The sequence below is a fragment of the Canis lupus genome, chromosome 14, assembly GCF_003254725.2.
Source record: "Canis lupus dingo isolate Sandy chromosome 14, ASM325472v2, whole genome shotgun sequence".
Taxonomy (NCBI): domain Eukaryota; kingdom Metazoa; phylum Chordata; class Mammalia; order Carnivora; family Canidae; genus Canis; species Canis lupus.
The window spans coordinates 35,225,077-35,246,854 of record NC_064256.1 but is presented as its reverse complement, the minus strand read 5'-3'; the positions used below and the strand labels follow the sequence as shown (position 1 = coordinate 35,246,854).

General features: G+C 40.4%; 1 protein-coding gene across 2 annotated transcripts in view; it reads right to left on the bottom strand.

Moving 5' to 3' along the window:
• Nucleotides 1-12,367, bottom strand: part of SP4 (Sp4 transcription factor) — a 77,452-nt gene extending 65,085 nt beyond the window's left edge. Inside the window, exons 1-3 of one of the 2 annotated variants that reach the window (XM_049093697.1) lie at nt 11,632-12,367; nt 11,077-11,204; nt 8,933-10,487 (exon numbers count right to left, since the gene is read on the bottom strand). In XM_049093697.1, coding sequence (XP_048949654.1) covers nt 8,933-10,487; nt 11,077-11,204; nt 11,632-11,638 — 1,690 coding nt within the window. In that variant the 5' untranslated portion in view covers nt 11,639-12,367. The remainder of the gene's footprint in view (nt 1-8,932; nt 10,488-11,076; nt 11,205-11,631) is intronic. The other variant, XM_025464335.3, reaches the window with a different exon arrangement.
• Between the last annotated feature and the right edge of the window lie 9,411 nt (nt 12,368-21,778).

Genomic DNA, 21,778 nt, shown 5'->3' with positions numbered 1-21,778 from the left:
CAAAAACTTTTTTTAAAGCCTTTCTCCTTTTAAAATAAAAAGGAAAAAAAAATAAAAAAAAAAAATAAAAAGGATTTAGCAATAAATAAAATCCATTTAGCAATGGATTCTGGAAAATTGTAATTTTATCTTGACATGAAAATACTTCAGTGCCTGATAGGTTTAGTATTTTCTGCATAATTTTTTAAAAAAGACCTATGTGCTAGATACTCTGAACCAGAAAGAAAGACATACTGGATCTGTTTGCTCCACAGGGTAAATTAACAAATTTGAAGCTATGAGTGCTTCCAGAGTTTGAACTCTATCAGCATCCTAGATTTTCCAAATGCTCTCCAATTCTACTAAAGAAAAAGTAATCATGTTGTGCATACTAAAGTGACAGTATCAGAAACATAACTAAGAGCCACTAAGATAAAATATCCTAACTACAAATCAATGTTGGACAATGAAGTATATGTCTAAAACATTAATGCTTTGGTAGTCACCAAATAAAGCTACAAATAACATAAAAAATGGCATCAAAGAGTACAGTAAGTCTAACAAATAGTGAAGAATGGAAATCTATTTATGAATCAAACTATTACATTTATTGCTTAATAAAGTTCACCTTAATTATACTACCACTATAATAAGAAAAATGGGGATCCCTGGGTGGCGCAGCGGTTTGGCGCCTGCCTTTGGCCCAGGGCGCGATCCTGGAGACCCGGGATCGAATCCCACGTCGGGCTCCCAGTGCATGGAGCCTGCTTCTCCCTCTGCCTGTGTCTCTGCCTCTCTCTCTGTGACTATCATAAATAAGTAAAAAAAAAAAAAAAAAAAAAAAAAAAAAAAATAAGAAAAATGGTAAATATGACCCTCAAATCCTCACCACCCCAATCCCTAAATATTTGGTCATTTATGTTTAAGATAGAATTCTCACCATATGCTGGATGGAAGTACCCAGAATAGGACCATATAATCAAATATTCATAGACTCTTCTATTTTAGATTAGAAGAAGATTTGCAGTTTACCTAATCAAACTTTTGATACAAGAAATTCTTCTATATTCTGCAGGGTCTCTGACAGATGACATCCAGCCTCAAAGAAAGATCACTACTCTGAAACAAACCATTCCATTACTTTATGGCACTAGTCTCTGTAAAGATACATATTCTATTAGTTTCCTAGGGCCAAACAAAACAGATTTTTAAAAAAATGCTTTTCATATATCCAAAGATAGTGGTCACACTTCCTATTGTTTTAACAATAAAACCCTCCACAGTTCAATTATTGCTAATGTGAAATGTTTTCCCGCACTCTGCATCTCAGAAATATCTCCTGATACTTGCCAGTTTCATTTAAAATGTGGCACACCTAGCAATGCACGCAATACTGTATAAATGGCCTGACAAACACAAAGTAAAGGAGGAGCTTTACTCTACTTAGTTCATATTAAGCCAATAAATCCCAAATCACCTTCACATGTCCTGCTGCCAACCTAGGTTTTTCATCTTGGGGGTATACAATTTCCCCTACCCCTTTAAACAGAGGATCTATTGTATTTATTTTGCTAATTCTGACCCAGCATTCCAGACCATTAAGATCACTTTGAATCTCAAGTCTATCCCCATCATAATTAATAGCAAAGTATCCCAGCTTTCCCTCATCTTTAAATTCATTTAAATAGGCCATCTTTCACTATAATATTTGTTTAAAAATATTCAACAGGACTGTGTTCCAGGATAGAATCCTATGCCATAATACCAAAGACTTCTATCGAAGGAGACAATCATTTTTCATGTAATTGAGCAATCAGGTATGAGCCTTAAAGAAATCATGACAGGTGCATTGGTGGCTCAGTGGTTGAGCGTCTGCCTCTGGCTCAGGGCATGATCCCGGGGTCCTGGGATGGAGTCCTGCATCGGGGTCCCTGCAGGGAGCCTGCTTCTCCCTCTACCTATGTCTCCACCTCTCTGTATCTCATGAATATACAAATAAAATCTTTAAGAAAAATTAACAATAAAGAAATCATGACTATCAATGCTGGAATCAAAACATATTATGGCGACATTATTTCTTTTCTCTATTCATCTGGAAACTCTAGAGAAAGAATAAATAAACCTAGTTTCTTAGTGAACCCATATGGGTTCCCAGTGATCCCTGAAGTCCTTTTTAAATGCTCAGAAGCCAACTACTAGATAATTCATTCAGCAACTTTGTTAAAGACGTTATGAAACTCATCTGTCTGCAATATAAGATGTTTTCAAAAAGTAAGGTACTTATTCATGCTCAATTCTTCAATGCTGCACAATTTTTAAGTTATTTATACCAGCCTGAAACTGAATTTGAAAGTTCCTTCTGACCCTAGGATGGCACTTTATCTGGATCATTCTGACTTCCAGAAGGTAACTAAATGTCCTTATCTCTTCACTTACCTTGAACAAATAATCTCAGTAAATTACAGGTCTAGTCATTTCAGCTGGAAGTGCATTTTCCTTGCTGGTTAAGAGAGGTAGAGTGGAGCAGCTTTGTCTTTTCTTCATATTGCACCATTATACTCAAGTAGTAAGTGTCTTTTGCTGTGATCTGAAGCCTTAAAAGTTGTTTAAAATTATTTTAAAAGCCTACTTTATTATGAGTTTCTGCTTTCCTGACATTATTCTTAAAATGTCAAGCTGCTTTGTTTTCATTCTTAATCCTGTGTCCTTTCTTCTACCTTTCATGTATTTTAAAATGTGAGTTTAACACAGAGATCTCCATGCAGCCACAATAGTTTCTACTCACCATGTCTTTTATTACCTTTAGTCATAATTGTCTGCCAGTGCCACAGGATGTTAGGACTAGAAGAAACTTTAACTGCATAATCAGCATTTCAATTTTCGAAACCATTTACTCTTTGTGGGACTTAAAGATATATCAGACACAAAAGGGTGAAAAATAGCCTTTACCTGTGAACTCATCCTTTTATCTTAGATCTCCTGAACAAAAACCTCAGAATCACAGATGACTTTAAATCATGGTTCTACCACTTACTAGAGAGCAAATTTTCTTAAATAAAGCTCATGAGGCTCTCTGTAAAACAGGCACAAGATCATCTTACAAAGATATCATGGGTTTTAATGAGATAATATAAAATATCTAACCTAGCACCTGACACACTCTATGGGAAATGATAAATGTTTTTCTTCCTCCACAACTCTCTTTAAAAAAAAAAAAAAAAAAAAAAAAAAAAAACATTTCTAAATATAGTTTGGGAAAAGATACAGTATCTGGACAGCCTGAGAATTTGCTTACCAACATATAGAATTTATTAATCTCATTAGTTCTGATTTTGCTCTTTCAAGAGAGGACAAAATACTACCACTAAGATTCCACCATTAAACTCAATAACAAGGAGACCTAGGGAATTGTGCTTTTTACCAACACTATATTCAATATACTAAAGCTGAATATCCAGTGACAACAGACACAATTCATCTGGAGAAGACAAAGTCAAGCTACTCTCCCTGTCTGGTCCCTAAACTTCAACTACATTTACTCATCTACTAGCAAAAGATTTGGATAACAAAGCCAGCGATACAGCAGAAAGACAAGTGGAGCACCATTAAAATTCTAGTCCTGGGAATACCTGGGTGGCTCAGCAGTTTTGCACCTGCCTTCAGCCCAGGGTGTGATCCTGGGGTCCCCGGATCAAGTCCCGCATCAGGCTATTGGCATGGAGCCTGCTTCTCCCTCTGCCTTTGTCTCTGCGCCTCTCTCTCCCCCCCCCTCCCCCCTCTCTCTCTCTGTGTCTGTCATGAATAAATAAATAAAATCTTAAAAAAAAAAATTCTAGTCCTCATTCTGCCAAAAAGTACAAGACATTCAACTTTTCTGGGCTTCAGTTTCATTTCTAAAATACCACTAAGGAATGAGGGAGGGGGAGAGATGCTCAATTATCTTTAAATTACATTGGTTAACTACAGTATCATGCGTTTATCTCACCATATACATACATAAGCAATTTGTAGTTCAACAGGTTCCCCTTTGCCACAATCTGCTCATTCATTAGGTAGCAAACTGTCAAGTATTATGAACTAAATCAAGAGTAGAAGAGCCCACAGATTTCCCCTTTCATTGTCAATTCTTTCTATGTCATCCCCCAAGTACTTCATGTAGCACTGTAGAACCTCTGACCCATATTTCTGCTCTTACTTATAACAGAAAAATACAAAATTCCTTTATAAATAGACTTTAGCAGTGATACCAAAAGGCTATAACTGGTGGCAATAACCTCAAAGATACTTTCAAACTAAAATTCTATCATCCTATAAATCTGTTATTTCTCTAAGACCTATCTATGGCACTTTCCCCTATCTTCTTTCTTAATCAAGCTTCCTTTTTTTTTTTCTCTTCAACTTGCTTTTATGCCTGCTCCAGTATTCCTCAAGTATTACTTATTTATGTTCCTTGATTCAGATTCAAAAAGCAGATAATTAAAACTATTTCCCCTTGTGCCCCTCCCTATCCTGAAATCCTCCTCAAAGATGCCTTTCTAAAAATTAATGTGGCTCTACATTGGATATATTTTCATCGTCCGTGAAAAACTTAAAAAATTGGTAATGATATTGTTATGTCATCAACAAATCTTAAAGGTCATGCTATATATCATCTAATGGGTAAAAACAACTTGGTAATTCAAAACCTAAATCACTTGTACAGGGTACAAAATATAAGTTCCTCATAACAAGCTCAATATGTAACAAACGGTACTGTAAGATTTTAGAGAAATAAAACTACAAGAGCAAACTTGATTAAAAAAAAGAAATAACTAGATATCTATATAGTTATGCACACAAATGTGTTTATATATCTAGATATATATACATCCCATGTATGTTATTTTAAGATGCCTAAGAAAATCCAAATTAACAGAATATATGTATAGTGAAGAAAAATCATATTAGCATTAAAGTTCAAGTCAATACCTACTTTTAGTAGCTCTGTAAAAAAGATTTGGTGTAAGAGGCTGATTCTACTTCATTGTTTGGTTTCTAAATTAAATATAAACATCAATTATTTTGCTTGGGCCCCATTTTCCCTAATTATGAAGAACTGGCCTTCCCATTCCTGATTCTGCTACATCCCAAGGTTTCATACTCTAATTCCAAAAAAAGTAAAGTTAGACAGCTAAGTTTTTGAAGGGCCAGCAACATCTTATCTTTGAGTTTGAACTTTTGTGTAAGAATTAAACATTTTAATTGCCCCTAAAATGAAAAAAAAAAATCCCTCCATCACAAGCAAAAACATGATCTGTTACCCAAAACCAAATCAAATCCTGTCAATGAAGTTAATTACAGATTTAGATATCAATGGTCCCCTAAGTGTTCTAAATTCTTTAAGCAGATGTAACTTCTAAAGTTCATTTTATTTAGGGCTCTTTGGCTACCTGAGTACACCATGCAAAATAGGTAGTTTTTTACCGCAAATATCTTGCTTTCCTCACTTAGTTAAAACTAAAGATGTTCTGAAACCAGCAGTACGATGTTATCTTTGTTATTAAGAAGGAATTCTTTTCCTCCAAAGTCAAACTCCTAATTCTAACAAGGAACAAACAGTAAGTATGTTGAAGGAACATATACTTAGTTCCCACTACAATTCCAACTAATTAAATGCTAGATGCTCAGCCTGGAAGTCAAGATTCTGAGAGGAGACCAAACCACAGAAACACATTATGCTGAATTCATTATCAAGGAAAGAGATTCCTCCTAGGTTGTCACTAACATTCTCATTTCATAAAATCAAGTATGAAGCTCCCTAGCTTCACGAACTTCATATGATTACCTTACACAATTTTTTTCCTGTCCATATCATCCAGACCCTTCCCATATCTCTTGAAGAGTAACATGAGGATGGAGGATAACTTAGCCTGTTGTTACTGAGCTAGTCATTACAATCTGTCAAAGCCAACTATTGTTAGTAATTTTTTCAAGGCTGGTAATAGTGTCATAAATATTTACAGCAAAAATTTTCCCATGAATTAAATAAATTAAATACTACCAGTCAGGAGGAGGGGACACACAAAAAAACCAAAAAACCAAAAAGTACCAAAAGGTGGGGACACAAAGCAGAAGATCAGAACTTCAAGGACTCAGCTATAAAAGGGGTCTATGGGCACTTATTGCTCATTTTCCCTCTTCTAGAGATAGTGAAGTACCTGGTGTCCCACTCTTAATGTCTTAAAAGCTCAAAGCCAAAAGAAATTAAAGAAAAAAGAGCCATTTCATCAGCTTCATTAAAACTACTCCACAGCATTACTCCCAATCCCAAAGTGCTATCTTCTCCATCTCCTCTACACCTTAATTTAGCAAATATTTGTCAAGCACCTACTATATTAAAAACGTAAGGTAAAAATCCGTCAACAACTAGGCCAGATTAGTTACATTGACTTGTAGAAGTTGGTAAGTTTCTAGTCTTTAAAACATGGCTATCTTCTTAAAACGACTGAGCATATCTATTGGAATATAAACTCTTCAACATCAACGAAATTTAAAATCTTTTAGTTCAGGAAAAAAAAAAATCCAACTAGGTGAAGTTTAAATATCCTGATACACTTAAGTGAAACCCAAATCATGTAAACTCCTTTAGTAAAAAAATAAAAATAAAAAAACTAGCCCTGAAAATGAAGACTAAACGTACCTCTTGGGAATGCTCAGCATATTGCTAGTTAATACATGCTTGTGAAATTAAAACCCTAAGTTCTTTTTGCCATCAAAATCCATTCCTTGCGGCACACATGAACTAGCTCCAACACCCAACTGCTTCGGTATTTTGCTTTATGGTTCACGACTGATGTCTAGATCCTTGGTTCTCAAATCTCAATGAGATTTAGAATGACGTGGAAAGTTTATTTGAAAAGCAAATTCCTTGACCACACCCCCAAAGTTACAGTTCAAGAAAGTGGATCCTGCCTTCCTAATAATGTATCATTCAAATAAATATGAGTTAGGCAATCAGAAGATCACACTTCTACTATCAATGACTTACCCTCACAATGGGTAAAGGGAAAACTATGAGTTGTAACTGATACTAATTGCAGCACAAAATTAACTATTCCTAACCTAAGTTATAAATTATTCAATTACCTTAATCATAATTCACTAATGGTTAATACGCAAATCAAAATAGAAGTGAAGTAACTTTTGCTTTGATAATGCAAACTGTCATTCAACCCATTAAAAACAGACATTTTTTCAGAAATAAGATATTGTCAGTTTTTACTAAGAGTATGAACAAAGCAAGCTATGGGTTATAATCTAGAAAAATACTTATATAATTGTGCTGTAATAGCGTTAGGGGAAAAAGTACCACAGCCAAAATACCCTTTGATCAGGTTATTGTGCTGTCAGTACAGAAGCCACTAATCACATGTGGCTATTTAAATTAAAAATTAAATAAGCTAAAAATTCAGTTCTTCAGTTGCACTGTCCACATTTTAAATGCTCAATAGCCGCATGTGGCTAGTGGCTAACATATCAGATAGGATATACAACACTTCATCATCACAGGAAATTCTACTGAATAGATTTGGTTTAGAGGTAATAGGCATCTAAATAAAACTCATAATCTGTTATTCTTAATCAGAGAACTCTATCTGGTAATACTCAATTATAACTATATACATCAACTTTAGGTATTAACTGTAAAACAAAAACCCTAGCATAATTTTCCTGAAGCTTGTTTCAAGAAAGGTCATTAAAAAGTGATGTGCTGGGGATCCCTGGATGGCGCAGCGGTTTAGCGCCTGCCTTTGGCCCAGGGCGCGATCCTGGAGACCCGGGATCGAATCCCACGTCGGGCTCCCGGTGCATGGAGCCTGCTTCTCCCTCTGCCTATGCCTCTGCCTCTCTCTCTCTCTCTGTGTGACTATCATAAATAAATAAAAATTAAAAAAAAAAAAAGTGATGTGCTTATTCATTTCAGATTATCAAAATAAAAATATTTAATTAAACTGATCTGACAGTATCAAAGGCACTAAAACACAACTAGGTTTTCACCAAATCAGAATCAGTAAAGTGTTTAATTATGAGAAAACAAAAGCTATCAGATAAAATAAGACGAGTCGAGAAAATTTAATACTTAATAAGACTAGTTTTCCAAATAATTCAGAAGTCCCTCTTTATAGAACAAATAATTGCTTTACAATTGGTTTTAAAATGACCTTATTAGAATTCAAATTAGTGGCATTCTACTATTTTCATTTTTAACTGCTTTTCAACAACTTCACACTAAAAATAATGGAACCATAAGATTTAAATATAATTTTATATGTAAATATTCAAAATCCTGAGAAAATCCTGGTTTTAGCAGAAAGCACACATAAAAATTGATTTGTAACTTAAAATTGTTCTCTCTAAACTGCATCAATATCTAGTTTAAAACAACACTGTATACTAAAATGCAAAAGGATGAGCAACAAGATGCCGAAGCAAAAGGAACTTCCAATTTAAGAAAAAGCTAGCCTTATTACAAAGTAGAATTAAAACTCCAACAAGTTCACAACTGTATTACCAAGTCAGCTTTAAACCCACTTCCTTTTAAAGAAGATATAACCATTTTTATTAGAGTTCTTTCTGAAGAGTTCAAGTGTATTCAAATATGATCTCTAAATTACAGAAGACACTCATGACTCTAATCAGGAAGTTTTGCTCCACAGAAGAGTAACTTTATAAAAGTGTCTAGCATAATTTAACACATAAACCCTAATAGAAAAAGGTACAGATGTGAATGGGTCACACTGATGACTATAGTTATGACAGTTAATATAATATTCCTTTGATTTTAGATTCCTTATAATTATGTTTATTTCAGATATCTACATCAAACCTAAGAGTTAGCAAGGAAAAGCAGTAACTAATTACTATTAAAAACCATGTAAAAGGATCTTATAGAGAAAAGACCGTAGTAACTTACCTGCAACACTAGTGATTGTAACTGGAACTCCTTGCACTTGAACACCTGCAGCACCCAGGTTGGCAACACTCACTGTCTGAAGGTTAGGCACTGATGCAAGCTGGGCAGTATTCAAAGTTATTGGGGCACCAGCAACAGCCACAGGAGCAATCTGAGCAAGAGTTGTGCCACCACTTGAAGACACTGGGGTGATGGTTAATTGTTGGGATAACCCAGCATTCTGAACTTGCAAATTTGAAAGACTCTGAATATTCTGAACCTGTACAGTTTGCCAACTGATTTGCCCTGAAGGTGTTAAAGTTGGAGCCCTGATAAGCACCTGAGTCGGATTTACTGCTTGAAGTTGAACATTCTGCAAAGGCTGCTGCTGGATGGTCTGAATGGTCTGCCCTGACTGAAGTTGAAACGACTGCGGTGGAATAGCCTGAATAATCTGTTGCTGAGGCTGTTGGATCTGGATCTGCTGTAAGATAGGCTGGCCTACAATCTGCACCTGCTGAAGAGAATTTGATTGATCCTGTGTATTCTGTATTCCATTAGACTGAAGCTGACTGGAGCTCTGTGCTTCAGACTCAGTAGCAGCAGGTGTTTGAGATTCTTCAATAGTGCGTTCAGAACTACTGGCTGATGTGCTTGCATACTGGCCCGTGTCTGCTGAGCTCACTAACGTGTCACTGCTCGTCAGAGATGTTGAAGCAGTGGTTGTGCAGGTAGTGGAGGAGGAGGGAGATTCCGGCATAGTACTGGCAGAAGCAGTGGTGGTGGTGGGTGTGGAAACTAACTGACTCCCGTTGGAAGTCCCACTATCAGTAGTAGTAGCAGGCTGGCCAACCTGTCCAGTCCCTCCTCCAGCAGTCACGTTGTTTATCACTGGCAAAGCTAAAGTCACTCCTCCAATGTTAATTGGTAGGGTTGTTACAACTTGAGCCTGAGTACCAGGAAGGGTCTGTAATTGCAGTGGTATTGAGACACCAGGTCTAATTTGGACTGGAACGGTCTGATTTGCCAGGTTTTGAGCAAGAATATTCCCAGAAGCTGTCCTATTAGCAGCTGTGAGTATAGCTTGATTATTACCTGCAGAAATGAGCTGAATTTGGCCCTGCAAATCCTGTAGAGATGAACTACTAGTTGGATTGATTTGAATTTGCTGGCCTTCCACTGTCTGAAGTTGAGGAATCACTTGGTACTGTACACTACCACTTGGATTTTGCACTTGTATGACTTGAAACTGACCAGGGGTGGAAGAATTACCTGATTTAGTTTTTGTAGGGGATGCACTCCCGTTATTACTGCTGGAAGAACTAGATGAACTAGAAGCTGGTTGAGAAACGTTATTTTCTTTTGAAGCAGGAGGAGTGGAGGCAACAAGTTGCCAAGTGTTTCCAGCAAGCTGTGTTGTTACCAGTTCTAGCTGTTGCGGTTGATTTTGAAGTTGCACCAATCCTTGGCTTGGATCTATAATTATTTGTTGTTGTCCAGTTGCTTGATTTTCACCAGGAGTCCCTATTTTGCTGCAAGTAGCTGCCAGTAAAGCCAGAGGAGAGGGCTGAGAGTCCTACCCAAAATGAGATGGTAAAGGAGAGGGGGGGGAAAAAAGTGGGCGGATTTAGTGGAGGCTAGTAGTTGGAAGGGGTTTGTTTGTTTGTTTATTTGTTTATTTTGACAGCTCTACACTTCAGAACTTACTCAGGAAGTGACAAACCAAAAAAAAAAAAAAGAAAAAAGAAAGAAAGAAAAAGAGAAAAGAAATAGCAACAAAAGCAGTAAGACAGAAGGATAAGCAAGCAGATATGTAATATAAAGTTCAAATAAAAGGAAATTTCTAACAAACTTTTCTTAAAGTATATTCTCATAAACTCAAAATGCCCTTGGGAAAACACACACACACACTGTCTTCCACTAGTCTTGAGTTCCTGATGTCATTTTAAACAACGTTACCCCTCAAACGTGTGAAATCTTTATGAAATTACAATTTAACTTCCTCACTCTCAGAAAGATGCTTTGAGCGGATGGGCATTTGTATTCTGTTCTTCAGTTCTGGGCAATTAAAGGACAGAACTCCCTCTCTCCCCCTAACGTCTCGTGATGAATTTTGTTTTTTGCTTGTTTGTTTTTTATACCTATATACATATGTCTGCTTTTACCTGGGAGCCTGAGGTTTTGGGTTTTTTATTGTTATTCTCTGGCTCAGAGGTTTTCCCTCCTTCTGTAGCCATCGCCGCCGCTGCTGCCGCCGCCGCCGCCGCCTCCTCCTCCTCCTCCTTCTTCTGATCTGCAACAGACCCCCCCCCCACGACAACAGGTTATTAGGATTATTATTATTCGCCTTCCCCCCCCTCCCCTCCTCTCCCCCTCCCCCGGAACATTAATCTCCATAAACCCGCGATCCACGCACACGGGCAGGGGGTGGGGGAGAAGGAGGGAAGGGAGGAGGGGGATATCACAAAACGTGGTTTGAAACCCGACCCATCCGCTCCAGAGCAACACCCAGAAGGTTGTTCTCTCTCAGACATCAAGACAAAACACAACCCTCCTTCCCACCCCCTGATACCCTCCCTTCGTCTCCTCCTCCCCTTAAAGCATCTCGGCGGCCCCGGGGGAGGGGGGAGAACCGAGCAGGGTCTGGGGAGGGAGGGAGGGAAGGAGGGAGGGAGGGAGGGAGGCGGTGAAGGAGACCGAGGGGGGTGGAGAATACGTACCGCTCATCCCGCATTAACAGGACAAACCCTCCGCCGGAGACACAGGGATAGAGGTGGGTGGGGGTGGGGGCGAGGCGGGAGGAGAGGCCGGTCCCGCCCGCCCGCGGTGGCTCGGAGGAGGCTGTAGCTGGCACAGGCTCTGCCTCTTTTTCCGCGAATGGCCGCCGCTGGGCTGTGGCGTAGCAGCTCCTCTCTCCGCCCGAGCCCGGCTGACTCGCCCTTGATTGACAGCGGCGGCGCGCGGCGCGGGCGGCGGCGCGGGCCGGGGGCGGGGCCGGGGCGGCGCGAGCGCGGCCGACTCCCCACCCCCCTCGGCCTGTCTCCGCCGGAGCCGCCGACTCTCCACCCCTTCCCCCAGCGGATTGGCCGCCGACCTGCCGGGGGCCGGGGCGCCGGGGCCGCCTCCTCTCCACCCCCTTTCCCGGGGCGATCCCTTCAGCCGCTCTCCTGTCCCCGGCGCGGCCCCTCCGGCGCTCCCTCTCTCGGCCTCCTAGCGCCGGCCGCCGCCGGCAGGCCCTCCATACAGCCAAACTTGTTGTCTCAGGATATCCCGCCCCCTACTCATTTCCCGGCGCCCTCCCCCCGAAACCTGCTCCAGCACCCCTCAGAATCGCCGCCAGAGGGGAAAAAAGTAGGGCCGTCGCTCAGGGGAAGCGCGGGGGCCGGGCGAGCGGGCGCGCCGACCACCGCCGCCCCGGCGCGCCGGGCGGACTGCCCGCTGCCCCCTGCGCAGGGAGCATGGCTTTCCCGAGGCGCATCCGGACCCGGGCGCCCTTTTTCCCTGGCTCGGTCCCCATTGGCTGGGCCCCTGGTGACGCGCTCTGAGTGGTGGGAGCCGAGGGGCGGCTCGCCGCCTCAAAGGCTGTCGGGTCTTGTAGTTTCCGGCGGCCGCGGCGGCCCCCGCCGAGGCACCGCCTTCCCTCCCGCCCCCGGCCGAGGCCTGGCTGCGGAGCGGAAAGCTGCCCGAGGGGGCGGGGGCGGCAGGGCGTGGCCGGGGCCGAGTGGGAGTTGAGCTGAGCGAGGGGGAGGGGGAAGGGGTGTTGTTGTCTGGGCCTATCCGCCGCGCGGGGCTGCCCAAACCACCTCTGCCACCGCCTCCTCGGCTCCAAGCCGCTCCCCGCGGGGCGAGCTCACACCCGGAGCGCTTGGCGATTGAGCGGGCGGCGGCGTGGGGAGGCGGGGTTTGCTGTCCTCCGGGTTTGAATGAACCCGGTTTCCAGGAGCGGTGCCTGCGCTTTTCCTTTCTTTGCTCACCTCCCTGGCCCAGGCCTTCCGTTTCAAATACGAGGCCTGCTGTTTGCCACGGAGAAGCATCTCCCATTTTATTTGTCGTCTCCGGCCGGCTCGCTGGCCGCTGGCACAGGCCCACGACCCACCTGCCCAGGTTGCACCGTGCTTTGCCAGACAGCCCCTGCGGCGGGCGGACCTTTCCGTCCTAACGGGTCTCCCAAGATTTTGGAGGCCAAGAAAAAGCCCGGCCCCGCGTCAGTCCGCCCCGGTCACAGTCGAGCATAAGCTGCTGGGCAAGGTGGAATCCACATCTGGCTGCACAAAGCTTTCTGGTGTCGGATGCACTTGAGCAGCCTTCAGAGTCCTGAAGTCATGATGACCCCACGGAACGGAGTAGGCGCCTGATCCGAGTGTACCAGCGGTGGAAGTGAATTGCTAACGTAAACATTGGCCCTGGGGACTAGGCGCTCTTACACACCCAGGCTCATAGGCCCTTTCACTCCCTTTTGACCTGGGCTCCACACACACAACAGAGCCGCGAGCGGTTTTTGTCTCCCGCTTTGAGGCCTAGTGCGTTGCAAGGATGAGGAGGTCCCAGGTGCTGCGCTTGACTGGCATTTCCTTTGCTTGTTAAAGTAATTGCAACATTGGCTGATGACAAAGCCAGCAGTGCAGAAAGACAAAGCATTTCAAAGAATTACATAGTATTTATTGCCTACCCCTTCTTTAAAAAAAATTAACCTGCTTTGTTCCCCCCCCTCCCCCCCGTGTGCAATATGGAAGCTCAGAAGTGCTTTCTTGGATTTACAGATAAACTGTCTACCCCTGAGTCTTTTTTTTTTTTTTTTTTTTTCTCAATCCCCTATGGTAAATGAAGGAAGACATTTTGTAGTCTTATGAGTTGGGGCATTCCTTGGCAGCTTTCTTACCTTACAAAACCTGCTTCAGAGGGAATGTATCACTGGCTCTGAACCACAGATTTAAAAAAAAGAACGCTTATCCGTTCAGTATAGATCTTCAAAGTGTTTTAAATATTCTGATTAGTGGTATTGCTGGTATTCATGAAACACATTGGAGAGGAGGAAAACCCTCTCTGGTTTCTTAGTAGAGACTTCTGTAATAATTGACAATAATAATAATTGACAATTCTGGCAAAAAAAAAAACACCAGAATTTTATTTACATGTATAACTCAAGTATGCATGAGAGAAACCCAGGGAAAAAATGATTAACTCCCCCAAATGGCTTAAAATTCAAGGTTAAATATCTTAATAGGGAAATGGGATGTAGACCTCTTAGGGGGAGGGTAAATAATTTTTAGGAAAGACAAATGGGCTGATAGCCAAATAGTTGGAAGGTATGATAGTTTGTGAAAAAGTTTTCTGGGTATGGTTTCGACTTCCAGTCTCTTCTGTTCGGTCTTCCCTGGTTGATGAAACTCCTTGGGAGATTGATGATAATTGAGTTCCTTTTAGGGGATCTGTCTTTAGGCAGATAAGCGGGGTTGAGAGAGCCTCTCTCTGCATTTGCTGTTTTTCAAGTGCTTACAGCTCAAAATAATCAGGATAACAAAGTGCCATATTTTGGGATGGCATATTCTGCTACTCTTCGATAGTTAGCAAGCCCAGCTTTTTATGGTGAACCAAAAGCCTCTCATCCACGGCTGAGCCATAAGACCTGGGGCAGGTGACCTAGAGTAATGACTTCTCAGGTACCATCATTTTACCTAACAGAAGATTTAGCTATATGAGACAGTTCTAAAATTACAGTCATTCTTATACCACCTTACTAATTTAAGCTAGGAATCACCTATACTATGATATATCTAATATTTCTCTTTAAATCGTTTTACTTTTAGTCTTAAGGTAATTAATTTAAGAAGTTGATATCACCATGGTAAATGGAAAACCAGTATCATTCTCTGTGTAGGTAAATATAAATTCAATAAAATTCTCAGCCTTACACCTGTGAGAATGGTATCTTGGGAGGAAGTAGTTGGTTTGAAAAGTCTCCTTCCTACACTCATACTGCCTGTAGAACAGTGGCTTTCACACCTTTTTTTTTTTTTTAATCGTGTCCCAATGTGTATACACACAGAGAAAAATGACCATTTCTATTCAAAATGTTTAACAACTGAGCACTGACTACTCAGATAAAACACTGCCTCCAGGATCTAATCAGTACCCACCCTGAAGGCCCCCTGCCATGCATTACCCCTATAGTTGCTGGGTAGAGCTCCAGAGGGTAGAGAAACAATGTTGGGCATGGGGAGGGGACCTAGACACCACCTTCCTGGGGCAGAAAGTTCATATTTCCAATTGCACTGCAGAACAAGTCTAGAATCTAGGTAGGTAGCCTGTGCATTGCTCTGCATTCCTAAATTTACCCTTAGTCTACATTTGGAAAAATGCTGCTGGAAATTTTTTAACAAGCCTTTAAGATATAAAATATCTCCTGGTCCCCACTTTCTAGGACCTGGCATTTCTCAACTGAGCATTCAATCAACAACCCTTGGATGCTCATATGATTAACAGTGAAACCACCAGCTTCTTCCACACCCTCTCCCTCGCTGCTCTCAGTATAGCTCCCAGTATAGCCCTTAGCTCTTTGAGGGCCAAGGCCAAGGCTTTAATCCCCTGCAATGCTTAGGAAACATTTAGAAAAACTTCAAAAAACATGCTTATAGGTGACTATGATAGAAGCAGCTCCAGAGGATGCTTAAATATTACAGGAAGAGAACAAGGCCCAGACATGGACCAATTCCAAATGTCTCCACCAGGAAGCTTCTTGTTGAAATAATTGTTAAACTGCTTCATTTTGTTTTGGGGAAGCAGAAAGCCAAAGTTTGGAGAGGCTACAAGCCAGAGAAAGGTCCGAGTTCTACATGCACCTCTGCTTCAAAGTGTATTGACTGAGAATGTAGCCAATTAGGAAACAGACGTAGATGCAATGAGCATACTTTGCTGAGAACAAGTGGCTTCATTAGTACATCTAGGAGACCATGCATACTTGCTATGGTAACAAAACCCTGGTAGTGTACAAAGTAACATTTAAAATAAATTTCTTGGGCAGCCCAGGTGGCTCAGCGGTTTAGCGCTGCCTTCGGTCCACAGCCTGATCCTGGAGACCTGGGGTCGGGCTCCCTGCATGGATCCTGCTTCTCCCTCTACCTGTGTCTCTGCCTTTCTCTCTCTCTCTATGAATAAATAAACAAAATCTTAAAAAAATAAATAAATTTCTTAAGTACTAATAACAATTGTTTTCAGGAAGCAGAGAAAGCTTTGGAAATTTAATTGTAATGTAACTGAGACCTTGGATATAGAACATTTATAAGGGAATGGGTAGGCCTTTTAATTAATTCATAATAAATAATGTTTGTAAAAATAAATAAATAAGTTTGTAACTAACATTGTCAAATAGTGAATAAAGAAAGATAGGCCTTCAGACTGTGTTTCCTCTAGCAAGAGGTGGATGGCATTATTGTTCCTCATATGCTCTTATAGCTGTTTCATGGATTGCTCATGTAAAACTTCAGAAGATTTAACAATTTTTAAATGTGTAATGTTTGTGATTTTAACCCAGTTACATTTACTGTTAATTTATATGAGAACATAATTAATAGCTATTGGTAGTTAATGGGTATAGTCTAGAAATATAGTCAATTTTTATATCAATTTGTATGTGTCAAGGAGTATAATAGGGTTCATTGTCACCACAAAATGAAAGATACTTGGTAAGTGTGGAAGTTAAGACAGATATATTAATTTTCTTAGGACTGTATATAGTGATTAAACATCATGGAAACATAGAGCACAAATGCCCATTGTGTTTGCAATTATAACTTTCTAAAGCATGCCAAGTCCACATACTCAATTTATATTTGTACTGTTATTATTTACTTATTTTAAGTAGGATCCACATTCAATGTGGGGCTTGAACTCACAGCCCCAAGATCAAGAGTCAGTATTATTTATTTATTCATGAGAGACACAGAGAGGCAGAGACATGAGCAGAGGGAGAAGCAGGCTCCATGCAGGGAGCTGGACATGGGACTCGATCCCTGGTCTCCAGGATCACACCCTAGGCTGAAGGCAGCACTAAAATGCTGAGCCAAATAAATAAATAAATAAATACATAAATAAATAAATAAATAAATACATAAATAAATAAAAATAAACTGCTGAGCCACCCGGGCTGCCTTGTTAGCTATGATTTTTGTCATCATTATTAATATTATTACTAAGATATATTATTTGCAAGAAGCCAAGTACAGAGTAAAACTCTTTTTCCATTCACCTCCATTCCTAACACTAAGCAGCAATAATTAATTGGCAAATGCTTTCTTACTTTTACCTAGTTTACACGAGTTTTATATATTATACATGTATATAATGTGTGTGGTTTTCTAATGTAAAATGTCATGCATGGATGTGACATATAGATACATATATATGCAAACTTGATTTTCTTTTACCTTAATATATAATGGTCATATTTCTAGTTCAAAATATAGAAATCAAAATCACTATTTGCATAGAATTTACTGCTCCATGGTATGAATATATTTTATTCAATACAAATATCCCTACTGATAACCTCTCAAGTCATTTACTATTTTCACCCCACCATAAACAGTTTGCAATAAACTTACTTGTACTGGTACTTGCAAAGATAGTCTTTTATGTTGGCATTTTTGTTTTAGCAGAAAAATTTCTGACAATGGGAATGCTGTCACTAGGTGTATGCATATTTAAAATACAAATAGTGGGATCCCTGGGTGGCGCAGTGGTTTGGCGCCTGCCTTTGGCCCAGGGCGCGATCCTGGAGACCCGGGATCGAATCCCACATCGGGCTCCCCGTGCATGGAGCCTGCTTCTCCCTCTGCCTGTGTCTCTGCCTCTCTCTCTCTCTCTGTGTGACTATCATAAATAAATAAAGAAAAAAATATAAAAAAAAGAATTTAAAAAAAATACAAATAGTGAAAAAAAATACAGATAGTAAGATCATTGTACAGAAAGTTATTAAAAAAAAAAAGAAAGTTATTTCATTTCACAAATACATCTGGTAAGCATGAGTACTCATTTCCTTATAATTTCTTCAGCACTAACTATTCCCAGCCTTCTAAATTACTACAGATCTAGTGAATGAAGAGTATATTTACCTGACTGCTAGAGAGGTTGAGCCTCTTTGCATTTGCTTAGTGGCCATGTGCATTTTCCACTGAAGCAAATATTCCATTCCTACCCTTGCCTCTTTAATTTCCTATGGTATTGTTTGTTTTTCTGTTATCGATTTCTAGGAACTGAATATATATGATAATATTAAGCCTTTGCTTATCATTTATATTGCTAATATATGTCTTTGGTTCTTTGTCATATATCCTATGTAATAATATATTTTGTACCCTATTTCAGAAAGGATAATACCAATCTGAATGAATACTTTTCCTAATTCATTAAAATATTCTTTATACATGGATAAGATACTTTTTTTGTACTATTTAGTAGAGTTGTTTTCTCCACTAGAGTAGCAATGGATTATCATCTCCCCACCTACCCTCTACACCTCCACGACCCACCCCTCTCCTGTCCAGTATACATAAACCTAAATGTGCAAAATGATGCCTGGACCGCAGTAAACATTCAATACATATTTATTCAGTCAGTGAATTTTAAAGTTTCAGTATATGATCTGTACAAATAAAGTGACCCTGTCACAACAAATGGCTGGAGTTATTTTATATCAAATTTGGATGATATGTGGAATGGTCTGAATTAAAACAGACTATCCAATTCACTAGGAGTGGGGTTAGAGACGTGGATACCTATGGGAGCACCCTAAATATTATAAGCACTTATTCTTTCTGGTAGCTGCAAGTATTGATTTTTTAATGATAGTTGTGGATTCTCTCAACTATCCCAAGGATTGTAATCCCAAACTCTATTTCTTCTGTTTCATTATAACATTTTTCTTTTCACAAAGACCTGAATAATACGAAATAAAATGGTGAAATAGAAGTTGAAATTAAAACCAGGGCCAATGAAAAAGAGAAAACAAATATGATCACCAATGGAGTCGACAAATATGTTTTATCTGAGCTTTAATTTTGACACTGAGTTTCCTAGCAGCCAGAGCTTATAGAGAAACGTAATTAGTTGTACAATTCTCATTATAAAAACAGAGAAAAATGCCAGTGATTAGTTGTACAATTCTCATTATAAAAACAGAGAAAAATGTCAGTTTCTCAGAGAAAGTAAAGGCCTTCCTAGCTCCAAAGGTTGATAGCTGTTTTATAAATGTCACCAGCATGTTAGGGCTGTGAATTTGCCAATTTTGAGTATTTAAAATGCTTGGAAGGGGGTGCCTGGCTGTCTCAGTTGGTGGAGCATGAAACTCATGACCTCAGGGTTGTGATTTCAAGTCCCATGTTGGGTGTAGAGATTTATTTAAAAATAAAATCTTGGGGCACCTGACTGGCTCAGCTGGTTAAGTGTCCAACTCTTGTTCTCAGCCCAGGTCTTGATCTCAAGGTTGTTAGTTAAAGCCCTGCACTGGGCTTCCCACTGGGCCCACAACCTGCTTTAAAAAAACAAACAAGGGGATCCCTGGGTGGCGCAGTGGTTTGGCGCCTGCCTTTGGCCCAGGGCGCGATCCTGGAGACCCGGGATCGAATCCCACGTCGGGCTCCCGGTGCATGGAGCCTGCTTCTCCCTCTGCCTGTGTCTCTGCTTCTCTCTCTCTCTCTCTCTCTCTGTCTGTCTCTCTGAATAAATAAATAAAATCTTAAAAAAAAATACATAAATATAACCTTAAAATGAAATGCCTGGAAGAGTTAGTTATATTTAATTTAAGAATATGATTTGAAATATTTATTGAATTTAGTTTCCTATATGAGATTAGACAAATTTTATGTACTTAAAATTTATAGAGCATTAATCAGAGATCAAATAAAAGTACTTATTTTATTTTATTCAAATACTTCTAGATTTAAAAATTGTCCAAAAAGACCTGAAAATTGGGCTTGAACACTTGAGAAAAAAATTTTGACTTTAATAAATTGAATGTTAATTTAAAACCCAAGAGTTGGGCGGCCCTGGTGGCGCAGCGGTTTGGCGCCGCCTGCAGCCTAGGGTGTGATCCTGGAGACCTGGGATCAAGTCCCACATCCGGCTCCCTGCATGGAGCCTGCTTCTCCCTCTCCCTCTGCCTGTGTCTCTGCCTCTCTCTGTGTGTCAATAAATAAATAAAATCTTTAAAAATAAATAAAATAAAACCCAAGAGTCTATAACTTTATTTTTCCAAATTATCCAAAAGGCTCAACATTAAAAAATATGCCCTTAAGATCACTAAATGAATCAACTCAGAACTAGAAATCTAAGAATTTGTGTCAATGCAAAAGATTTAAATTTTTAGGGAACCCTGGGCGGCGCAGCGGTTTAGCGCCTGCCTTTGGCCCAGGGCACAATCCTGGAGACCTGGGATCGAATCCCACGTCGGGCTCCCAGTGCATGGAGCCTTCTTTGCCCTCTGCCTGTGTGTCTCTGCCTCTCTCTCTCTCTCTCTGTGACTATCATAAATTAAAAAAAAAAAATTAAAAAAAAAAAGATTTAAATTTTTAGATTTTAGTTTCAGTTCTTTCTATAATATCAAGAGCTGTTATTTACTGAAGCTACTCGGTGATAACACCAAATCCTTGGTCTAAGCATATTAGCCAAATAGGTCTCAGCAGTACAAATAGCCAGGTGATCTAAGAGTGAATACAAAATTTAAAGGTATGGTATAAGGAAGAGGTGAGGAATGTGAAACCTAGCATTTGCTTTAAATTGTTCAGCATTGGGATGTTTGGATGGCTCAGTGGTTGAGAGTCTGCCTTTGGCTCAGGGCATGATCCCGGGGTCCTGGGATCAAGTCCCGCATTGGGCTACCTATGGGGAGCCTGCTTCTCCCTCTGCCTATGTCTCTGTGTCTCCCATCAATAAATAAATTGCTCAGCAATTTAAAATCTTTAAAAAAAAAATTGCTCAGCATTGGGGCCCCTGGTTAAGGCTCTGATTTCACCTCAGTTCATGATCTCAGCTCAGGTCATGATCTCAGGGTTGTGAGATCCAGCCCCTGGTTAGCCTCCTTGCTCAGCAAAGAGTTGGCATGAGATGCTCTCCCTCTGCCTCTCCCTTTGCTTGCTTGCTTGTTTGTGCTCTCTCTCCCTCTCTCTCTCTCTCAAATAAATAAAAATCTAAAAAAAGAAATTTCTCAGGAATGTTTTCTAGTTTGTCATGCTGCTACTCTTCCTGACTACTCAGATTTTCGTGGGGGTTATAAAAATGCAGGTGTCTTAAGAACATTAATAATGGGGATCCCTGGGTGGCGCAGCGGTTTAGCGCCTGCCTTTGGCCCAGGGCGTGATCCTGGAGACCCGGGATCGAATCCCACGTCGGGCTCCCGGTGCATGGAGCCTGCTTCTCCCTCTGCCTGTGTCTCTGCCTCTCTCTCTCTCTCTCACTGTGTGCCTATCATAAATAAAAAAAAAAGAAAGAAAAAAAAAAGAACATTAATAATGGAGTTCGTGCAGCTTGGCTAATAGCCACTGTAGAGTAAGGGAGGTCAGGCAGGATAAGCATTGGCTGCTTTGGAACCTGGAGAGAAGTGCAGCCATGTGGCTCTCCTCAGGCTGGTTACTTAACCACCCTAGGTTTCCTCATCTATATGTAAAGTCTTCATAATTCTTCCTCTTATATAGGTTATTAGCAAGATTACATGAGGTAATCTCCATGACAGGCACTTAATCATTAATTTAGATATCCTTCCTTTCTGGTTCACAGTGTTGTATCTTCCACAAAAATTAAGTCTTCGGCCACCTGGGTGGCTTATTGGTTGTGCATCTGCCTTCAGCTCAAGTCGTGATCCTGGGGTCCTAGATA